The 10,667-nt window shown below is 36.5% G+C and overlaps 1 protein-coding gene across 1 annotated transcript in view; it reads left to right on the forward strand.

Annotated features, from left to right (window-relative positions):
- The window catches only part of RFT1 (RFT1 homolog), a 17,255-nt gene that overhangs the window by 1,476 nt on the left and 5,112 nt on the right, over positions 1-10,667 (forward strand). The window contains exons 4-11 of the mRNA XM_009274678.2: positions 1,492-1,681; positions 2,310-2,411; positions 3,407-3,541; positions 4,468-4,546; positions 4,825-4,875; positions 6,262-6,392; positions 7,606-7,750; positions 10,029-10,134. Coding sequence (XP_009272953.1) covers positions 1,492-1,681; positions 2,310-2,411; positions 3,407-3,541; positions 4,468-4,546; positions 4,825-4,875; positions 6,262-6,392; positions 7,606-7,750; positions 10,029-10,134 — 939 coding nt within the window. The remainder of the gene's footprint in view (positions 1-1,491; positions 1,682-2,309; positions 2,412-3,406; positions 3,542-4,467; positions 4,547-4,824; positions 4,876-6,261; positions 6,393-7,605; positions 7,751-10,028; positions 10,135-10,667) is intronic.

The following is a 10,667-nucleotide window of genomic DNA, read 5'->3' on the forward strand; positions in this document are numbered from 1 at the left end:
CCCAACCTAACCTTTTTTGATGTCTTGAGCCCTGATGCGGTTTAATGGCATGGCAACATAAATATTTGTGTTGGATAGGAGGGATGTGAAAGGGTGAAAGAAAGGGTTGGAATTAGACAACAGGGAATAAGTAGGGCTATTTCTTTCAACTGCAGTGCTGTTTATAGGAGAAAGTGGATAGCTTAAAGTCTATGTGAAGCTGTAGCCAGAGTGTAATCGCACATTGCAGCTAAGTGGATTTTATGACTTGTTTCTCCCTTCTGGTTCCTGGGCACACCTCTCTGCTACTTCCCCTCTGTCAGATCTCGCAGCTGTGCAGCCACGATTAGGTGGGTTGAGAAGTAAGTTTACCTGTCTGATATGGTGGAAAACTACCCCTCTGTGAAAAAATAGTAGTCTTCCATTGGGTCACCCTACTGACTTTCCCTGGAACTGCACAGCTATTAATTAGATCTGGCCCAGGAATGGGTGGTTATGCGTGGTCATCTGCATCTAGGTATAAAGAAGAGGGATATCCATTTCAGGGATAAGTTTAATAGTAATATTTTAAACGTATTAGATCTGTTCTCTTCACTGTGTAATAATCAGTTTTCTGCTATTTGACAGCCTTTCAAATGGGCATTAAATGATAGTTAACAATGACTGTGTGCACCTCTTTCTTTTTAAATTTTTCCTCATAGAGAAGCATAACTTAAAAAGAAGATTAACTTTCTTGAAGGATCTGAAATACGTCTTAGGAACTTGATGTCAAATACCTTAGGGATCTGATAATGGGAGGGTCAAATAGATCCTGCTGCAATGATATAAAACTTTCTGCACTCTGCCAGAAGCTTCGTGTTCCTGAAGCAGTGTCAACAGAAGGTAATACACGTCTGCACTCCTGTGCCTAGCTTGGCTTTTTAGCTACAGTCACTAATCAAAGTGGCTCTGAGCTACGGTAGAGCATTGTGAACTGGCATACCTGAGGTGCAGGCATGCATTTTCTTCTGCTCACTCTGCTGTCGCTCTCTGGAGAACCAGTGATTTCTGGAAGAGTGAGACTAGCATTTGGAGTGGTGGCGTCTTTATCTGTTACAGCAAGATCCAACAAAGCTTGTCTGCCAAACCCCTGGTAACCACAGACTACAAAAATTGCAGCAATGAGGGGTTTGCAGTATTCTGCAGGCTGATATGGGATCAGAATTGTTCAGTCCTAGGGAACAAGAAATGCAGATAATTGACCTTATGTTAGGTTCTTGAGTAGAAAATAGACAAGTCAGAAGAATGTTTCCAAGTCTTGCAAAAGAATGCCTTAAAAATGTTTATTACAAAAAAAAGTATTCTTGGTATTGTAACAATAGAAATTAATTCCTCACGGCTTTTTTTTTTTTTTTTTTATTTTTTGGTTTTTTTATAATTTTGATGGCAATACGTGAACTTTTAATCTAATTTTTTGGGTTTTCTACTGCTTAAGTAACATTTCTATTGATTGTGTTTATGTTAACTTTTTAGGTTCCCTCTTGGTGTTTTTTGGTCTATTTTCTTGGGCTTAGTCTGGCTACACTTGCTTGAAGTACCTGATCCTTCTGTGGTTCCTCATTATCAGGCTGGTGTAGTGGCATTTGGTCTTTCTGCAATTATTGAACTTCTGGGAGAACCGTTCTGGGTTTTAGCACAAGCTCATTTGTTTGTAAGACTTAAGGTTAGTAAAGTACGTGGGGTATATGCATGTGGGGGGAATTACCTTTCTCTGCTGAAAAGAACAGATTCCTGAACTAGATCTTTGTATATTCAAGAACATAAAAAAAACAGCCTTTGGGTACTGTTTAGTACTGTATGACATAGTTGTAACATAGATATGAATTTGTACCTGTTAAAGCAAGAAAGTTGGTTTATTTAGAAATTATCACCTTAGTGATCATTAAATACTTAATCATGAGTTTTAATTGGAGGGGAGAGGCACGCAGCTTCCACAATTTTGCATTTTGATTGATTGTTGGCATGAAATTGTGAAATGCAACAATTGAGAACATGATTGTCTCAAGTAAAATCTTCTCCCTTAAATCCCATACAGAGGACTGGGAAAGAGCAATGGAGGAATTGTGAAATGCAAGAATAGAAAACTTAGAGAAATTACAATCTAAAATGGCCAACTCAGCAGAAAGAAACTTTGTGATAAAGTCACACCGACTTTGAAAGTCTTACGGTCCATAGTATAAGACTTGTATAAGAATTACATGAATTCTGTGTGTGAAACTAATGTATTTTAAGTTTGTGTATGTGGTTAAGTTGGCAGAAAATAAACCACCTCTGTTTTCTTTTGCTTAAAGGTAATTGCTGAAAGCCTTTCAGTAGTGTCGAAATGCATTTTGACGGTTATTTTAGTAGTCCTTTATCCTCAGTGGGGCCTCTACATTTTTTCCTTGGCTCAGGTAAGTTTCCTGTGTTCTCTTTTTCTATAAATTCTTGATTCATCTGAATTTTTATTTGCTGCTGCCTTTGACGTTTGGCCTGCTAGATAACTTGGAAGAGGTGAGAGAAAATGCTCCTGGCAGGTTTAAGATTTAGCACTTGTATTTAGTATTTTCCCGATACTCGTTATTGACTTGGCACTTTGACCCCGAGCAGTTTAATGGATATACAAGAAAGCACCCTGTTCTGTCTGTGAAAGCACGTTTTGCAAACAACGTTATGTTATTCTGTATAAGCTTTATGTTAACTCTTAATCAGTTATACATTCTAATGCTTGAAGACTGTTCTCCACCTGGCTTCAGTATTCATGTTAGGCTTTGGTGTAGAAGATTATAATCGCATGTAATTCTATCAGCCTGTACCACCAACCTATATCGCCTTACCAGAAGGTGCTAATCATGTGTAACACATGCTCGGATTAAAACTGCTTCTTTACTACAATGAAGAATGGATATATTGGCACCTGAAAAATAGGGTTGTCGCCTGTGCAATATCAGTTTACCTAGAATTGAAAATGCAGTCCACCTCAGATGTGGACATTTAGTTATTTTTTTGTTCAGTTTTTTCAGTGTCTGTACTAGATAGCTTATAACTAATCAAAGAAAGAGATGCAGACAGTAGCTACTCTGTCAACTTGTTTTTTGACTGAGTGAATAATTGCTTTATAATTGGACTTCAAATTCTAAATATGAAGTCCAACAATTGGACTTCAAATTCTAAAAATGCTGAACAGAACATAAAAGTTGGCAAAGAGCTATGATAACCTACAGATTAAAAACAAAATAACAGCATTCTTGGAGCGTTAAAGCCTTACCTAGTTTAAAATTTGACAGGAATAAGGACTACTTATTACATTTTGTTCTCACTGCTTTGGAGTTCTAGCATGTAATTCTGCATTTGTAAGTTTATTTTATATCACTGGTTGTTTTTCTTCTCTCCTTCCCTATCTTTCCAGCTTTTCTATGTCAGTGTTCTGGTAATGTGCTATGTAATTTATTTTGTGACGTTTTTGGGGTCTCCTGAAGCAACAAAGAAGTCATTTCCAGTTGCTAGAATGAAAGCTCTATTACCTAACTTGGTGGAAGATGAGGTAGGTTCCACAGTTCATTTCTTGATTTTAAGTTTTTCTTGAGAGAGCTTTGAAAATTGGTTTGAGATAGTGGAGTTAATTGAGTCCTTTTGAGGATATCTCTGCACTGTAGAAGATAGGACCGATTAAAAAAAAAAAAATGACGTACAAATTCTGTTTGTGGTTTGTATCAACCAAATCCTTCTCAGAAAAACGTTACGAAACTTGACCTCTTTGTTATGGGCTTGTTGCTGACTTATCTTTTAGTATCTTTGCACAAACCGTTAACTGGAGATAGAACATCTGCAGTGTGCAGGGGAATGACCAGGTATCATTGGATCAGAGGCAGGAAAAGAAACCAGAACCATTTTACCATGGATTTTGGTACTCAGACTTTTCCACAATATAAACATGGTGGTACACAGCATCCTACAGATACTCAAATATCTCTGATGTCCTCTCAAAACAAAATGAGGCAAGAAAGAAATGAAAAGACACAGTGAGGAAGAAGACATTTTGAAAAAGATGTGCAGATAGAAAAGATAAAGGCGGTTCTTGGTTGCAAGACTTGTGGGGACAGTTTGAAGATGAGTAAACAACTTACATCTACAGTGAAGGTGAAAGTTATATTGGCATGCTAAACAGCGTGGTTTTTTTTTTTTCCAGTCTCTAACTTCGAATAGTATTTTCTGTAGAAAGCTTGTTTGGGTACTTTATCTGCAACAACAGTAATTTTCAGCAAGGGAAAAAGTCTTTGCCAGATCAGAGTGATATTGGTGCTTGAATTTAGCAATATTTTAGGTTAGTTACAGTAGCTATGAGATTGTGGGTTTTCCTCATCAGTACAGTTAGAGCTAGCCTAGAGTATTGTACTGGCTTTGTATTTTCTATTTCTACTCTGCAGTTTCCATTATGATTATTGCATTTCAGTACTACTTTTTTTGCAGACCTTTGTTAACTGGAAGGAAGCGTGGTTGACTTGGAGTTTCTTCAAACAATCCTTCTTGAAACAGATTTTGACAGAAGGTGAGGCTTGACTTATGGTTGTGATGAAGAAGGGCTAACGAATACTATTTACAAAATGGACTTAAAGCTTGAGAAGGCTGGGGGGAGGGTGGGCACACAACTTTCAGAGATTGTTGCCAGCAGATGTTACCAACATGAATGAAGTTTTTGAGGGTATTCTGAACGAGCTGCTGTCCCGTTTGACTTTGTCTCTTGAATACTTAATGTTGGAAGTGCCTGAACAAGCATTGGGAAAGATTTAGGGACTTGTTCTTAAGTTCTTTATTTTGAACTTACAGGTGAACGATATGTGATGACTTTTTTGAACGTGTTAAATTTTGGAGATCAGGGTAAGTGTGATGGTGTTGTGGAATGGTGGCACAGTGTTCTTAGTCACTGCTTTTTAGACAGTTCTGAAAATGACTTAAAGTATTTGAAGATAACTTGAAAATCTGAGAAGATTTCAAAGCCTTTGTGACTTTGAGATACATTTTGGAGAATGATTGATATAGATACAGAAAAGAATTTAATTTAAGATCCTGGATTTTAATTTTATTTTTTCTTTGGATCAAAACTTTCCAATTGGATATGCGATACCATGTATCTTTTTTTTTTTTAAAAAAGAACTTCATTAGTATCCGATGTGTGATAGTTGTCTGTCTTCAGTTTTTGTAATTCTGTTTTTCTGCTGTTTTCTGTCTTCCTTTTGAATCTGTGTTAGCTGTTACGGCAAGAACATCATTGTTCATAGCATTGCATCTCAAAACTGAATTATGTTCTGTAAAAGACTTCAGCGTGGTTACAGAGTAATGTATGGCAGTAGCCGTTCAGATGACTTTATAGCTTGGGGAAGGAAAATAAGCTGTAATTGTTGGCCCCCTGTTAGAAGTTTCTTGGCTAGTTTGAATTACTTTTAATTACTGGCAGTCGTATGTTTCTGCATAAATACTGAGTATATGTGCTTGCCACCAGTAACTGCGGCAGCTTCTGATCCTCTTCCCCTGCAGAACAATTGAACTGCCTCTTACTTGAAGGGTCTTTAAAAGAGCAATGAGTACAAAAATGCCTGTACTCTCAAAATGTTGAGAAACATTGGTTCCAAGTCCTATGAAATCAGCCAGAACCTTATTCTATTATTTCACTGTGAATATGTAAAGCACTTATGCATATGCCTGACTTCGTATGCTCTCAGTGACTGTACTGTGTATGTCTCTATACATAGATGTCTTAGCAGGTTTGTAGCAGTATCTTGCTGAGGATGGAAGTGCTGGTAAAATGTCATGTAGGATTGCTCTTCCACTTTAGTGAAAGTAAAAAGAAAGAAGAACCTCACACTAAAAATAGATATCTTTCTCTTCTCCTGTATCAGTAAAGCCTTACATTCCTGTTCTCATTCAGTGAAATTCATGAGGATCTTTTAAATTCCTCTACAATAAGAACTTTAAATGTGGTTTGGTGCTGTTACTAGATTCAAATCTCTGTAGTTGATGCTTTTGTCCTAGCGTTGCCATCTATGAGCAAGCCTTGTAATTTTGAGCTGTGGTTGCTGTGACTGCCAGAATTTTTAGGGAACGCTGCTTTAATGTTGCACTAAGTTGCACTTGTTTTCTCTTTGTTGGGTGGAAATGTTAAATTAGAATTCATGTCATTGTTAAAGACTTAGAATTAAAATGTGTCTAAAAAAATTACAGGTTGCTGCTATGTTTGTGGTTTGTTTTTTGTTTGTTTTTTTTAAGGTGTATATGATATCGTGAATAATCTTGGTTCACTGGTGGCCAGGTTTATCTTTTTGCCTATTGAGGAGAGTTTCTATGTCTTTTTTGCTAAAGTGTTGGAAAGAGGGAAGAAAGTAAAGGATCAGAAGCAGGTATGTTTCTTTTGGATTAATTGCATGTCAAATGCTTGATTTATGTTACAGATAAGTTGCGTGACAGAAGTGTGTGTTTAAATTTGAGTATAAAGGCTGTTAAAATCGAAAAGTTGCAGTGGAGAATAAAAATGTCGAGTGAGGCTGGACCAAAAAGAAAATAGGTAAAATGCTAATGAAATAGAAATCAAGATATTCGGTGGCATAATACTGCCTTGTATTATAACTGGTTGACATCATCTGCTCCAAAGAGTGTGATGTAAACCCTAGTGTACTGTGTATTTCCAGATATACTTAGGCAATTATTTAAATCATGAAAGCATGCTATTTCTATCAAATAAATGCTGTCTGAAAATACTTGAAGATATAAGTAGCTGTTAAGTATTAAACAGTAATGTTTCTAAAGAGTGCAGTTTTGGGAAGAAAAGAATTGTATTTTTCGTGAGCTTTTGAATTGTACGTGCAGTATCAATGGTTAAACAAACAAGAGTTTTGTTCCACAGACTAATATTCATGCATGCTCTAGGTAAGAAATTCTTGATCGGTCATGAAGGTCAGCCTGGGCTTTTGTATGATACTATGACAACTTTTTGCAGTAATCCTGCTACTTGCACCGTAGCACGCAGTTAAACAAATCCCATGCTTCAGGTCATTGGTGGGCTAAGAAAGATACATGTATATTTTATATGCAGTGTACCTGAGATATATAACTTGCAAAATGGTTATGAGTTTTCACTGTATGTACTGAAATTACATTACAAGAATTACAGGAATGCTTCTTGTAATGAGGTAGTAGAACTGACAAGTTGCTTGTTCTGGTGTGGCAAATCCTGTAGTCCCATGCAGCAATAAAAATTCTGACCCTCCTGCTGACTCAAACTGTGGCCTTGGGCAGATGCCGGGCTCTTCTTTGCCACTTACTAACTGTTAAACAGGCGCAAGTGCTGTTTGTGCATTTCCTTGAACAGACGTGTTCGTGGCTAATATTTGTGTAGAATTTGTAATGTGTAAAACATAGAATGGAATAATAAATATATAAAAATTGTTGGAAGTTAAGACCATGTGTATGGATAATTCAAATAACAAAGGATAAGTTTCACATCTTTTTACACTGTGCAAACTGATATTTTTTTTTTCTGTGAAGTAGCTTTTCTGCATGAAAATAACTGTTATATTGATTCTGATTCATGTAATTGACTACAGTTTTTTTCAGGATGATGTTGCTATGGCTGCAAATGTATTAGAATTGCTGTTGAAACTTGTGCTTCTGATCGGCCTTACCATCACGGTTTTTGGCTATGCCTATTCTCAGCTGGCTCTGGATATTTATGGAGGCTCAATGCTCAGTGCTGGAACAGGTAAAGATTTATAGAACTGGCAAAGAAGCCATTCTTTAAAAAGAGAAACTGTAGCTATTATGAATTCTTGGTAAAATCAGTAAAAATTGGCGGAATTTTTTTTTCTGTAAAACTCCTGTTGAAATCAGTGACTTACTTTGTTTGAATCCAGAACTCATGCCTTTACAATAGCATCTTTAATATGTAGTCACCTTAAGCTAAAATACACTGAGGAGCTGTAAATAAGTATGATCAGGTTTGGAGCTCTACCCTCCTGCAATTTCACATTGTTGGAAAAGAGCATTTTAAAGGATTGTTTGACTACTCCATGATGTAAAATTGCTAACTCCAGCTGTTTAAAACAACGATGACAGACCCCCCCAAAACCGCAACAAACTGGAACCAAAGAATCCATAGTTTTAGCATAGAAACAATAATACTTTTTTTTTAAATAATGCTAAACCACATAATGGTAGCAATCTTGCTATAGTTGTACATATTGAGGGGTAACTTTTACAAATCCGTCCACAGAAGCAGTCAAGGAATTTGTAAGTCACCTTGGATTTTCAGGAGAGAAAGTAGAGGTTCATTTAATTCCTTCTTCTTGAAACATAAGCACACAAATTGTAGCCTGGAGTTTTCTTGGGTTCTTTCAGTGGTTTGTCAGTTGACCTACAGTAGCTCCTGCTAGAAAAAACTATCTGTCTGCTGTAGCTGAGCCCTGTGTAATGTCTCGGTTCCTAGCTGATCTATCTTGGGTGAAGATCTAGCAGCTCCTCAGAGGAGCTTTTTTATTGCATTTCTGTCTGGAAATTTTGCCTGTGTGCCATTGTGGGAGAGTTCTAGCTTGCATTTTCTGTTTCACATCTATTATAATTAAGAGAAAGTTACAGGGAAGATGAAAGCATGTGACAGTATGTTGTGTTGAAGACAGTTGCACCTGTCCGAGTTCTGCACCTTCAAATCGTAACCTTGGAATAGTGCTTATTTGGTATTAAAATTAACTGCAATTACCTTATTCAGTGTTAAGATCATTTGATATATTCTAACCCCATGGACACTTTTCTATTTTTAAATGTTAAGCATTTAGATATTTTTGCTTTAGACCCTTGCATGTTATTTGGAAGCTGGTGCTTGATTTGTATAGTGATTTTAAGGAAAACCCTGTGTCTGCATAACCAAGAAAAAATGTTAATAACTTTTGCATGTTGTTTTGAGTTGTCTTGCTGCTAGTTCTATCAGATTTGTTTCTAATTTTGAAAGCAAATGTTGTGAAAGATTGTCATTCTGGACCCTGGCAGCCAATTCTTCTTATGAAGAAAATGTTTTCTGTCCCTCTTTCTCTTCAAGAATGAGTGTCTGGGCCTAATCTTTTAGACATGCTTACTTGACTGAAAAGGACTATGTTTAGGAATATGGATGCAAGTCAAGTGACTCACAAGTAATTTTACTTTTTTTACCTAATGATAATGTGTGAAAACGAAATGTTGAGCATGCACACTGACTTATTTGACCAGATATTCATGGATATATTCATTTGGATATTTTTTTTTTCTGAGTGGTCTCTAGTCCACTTGAAAAGAAAGTCTTCAGCTCTGCCCCACGTCTGCAGTGTAGGTACTGCTCACTGGGCAGTTGTTCTTAGAACTGAAATGGGAGGAGACTCGATAATATGAACTACATTCCTGCCATCAAGAAGGAATGTTCATGGATGCACACTAACCTGTTAAAAAGCATGGGATTTTTTTCCCAGTGTTATAATTTCTAAAGGACAAGATGATGATTAAAGTCTGGATGGAGAATTTTGAAGTCCTGTATAAATTATCTCTGACCCATAAAAATCTGATTATCATTTTTCATCTAGCACAGTTTTGAATGTATTGAAGAGCCTTTCTGTTTTTCTTACTGTTGTGTTCAAAATACACATTTCATTGTTTTTAGTACCTCATGACTATAGGATTAATTTCCACAAATTTTGGTACAATAGAAGATTTGGGTTATGATAAATATTAATTTTTAATTAGGAAATCCCTTTTAATAAAATACTTTTTTTTGATGGATATCTTTTCTGTTACTATAATAACTGCTATATTTGGGTGTTTTGGGTTTTATTTTTGTTTTTATTTTGCTTGTTTATTTCTGTTCTTGTCAAGATTTCTAGTCAGGAAACTTGTTCAAATGAACTTAAGTTTCCGTTATTAGTGATAATATTATAACTTTTATATCTTAGTGAGTGTAAAAACAATGCAGTTTTATAAAAGAAATAATAATCTACTTATCATTCTAATGTGTTTTTTAGGTCCAGATCTCCTCCGGTGTTACTCTTTATATGTCCTATTTCTTGCTATCAATGGAGTTACAGAATGTTTTACATTTGCTTTGATGTGCAAAGAAGAGGTAGACAGGTAGGAAATAATGTCCCCAGAATATTCCTGTAATTAATCTGCATATGGTTTGCTTGGAGTTCAGTATGTAAACAGAACAATTGTCCTGCATGGATATGTGCTTGGAAATGCTTTTTTTCCAAAGAGCAAATTTCTTTCTGCAGTCACTTTAAGAACTGTGTTCCTTGTCTCTGGAGCCAGGTGCAACAGATGGGCAAGCAAACATGCACTACTTTATTTTTTTACATGCTTGTATTTGTTGATAAACATTGATCTTCTTAAAAATTTATTTGTAATGACCTTATAAAGAGTTTGGTGCATTTGAAATCAGCATGAAAATACCCTGCCCCACTGAAAACCAACTCCTTATTTAGCTGTCTGCATGTAGCTTTAGATAGAATCATAGAATAGTTTGGGTTGGAAGGGACCTCCAAAAGTCATCTAGTCCAAACCCCCTGCTGTGGGCAGGGACATCTTCAACTAGATCAGGTCGCTCAGAGCCCCGTCCAACCTGACCTGGAATGTTTCCAGGGATGGGGCATCCACCACCTCTC

Source organism: Aptenodytes forsteri, unplaced genomic scaffold (assembly GCF_000699145.1).
Source record: "Aptenodytes forsteri isolate BGI_AS27 unplaced genomic scaffold, ASM69914v1 Scaffold528, whole genome shotgun sequence".
In the NCBI taxonomy this organism is placed as follows: Eukaryota; Metazoa; Chordata; class Aves; order Sphenisciformes; family Spheniscidae; genus Aptenodytes; species Aptenodytes forsteri.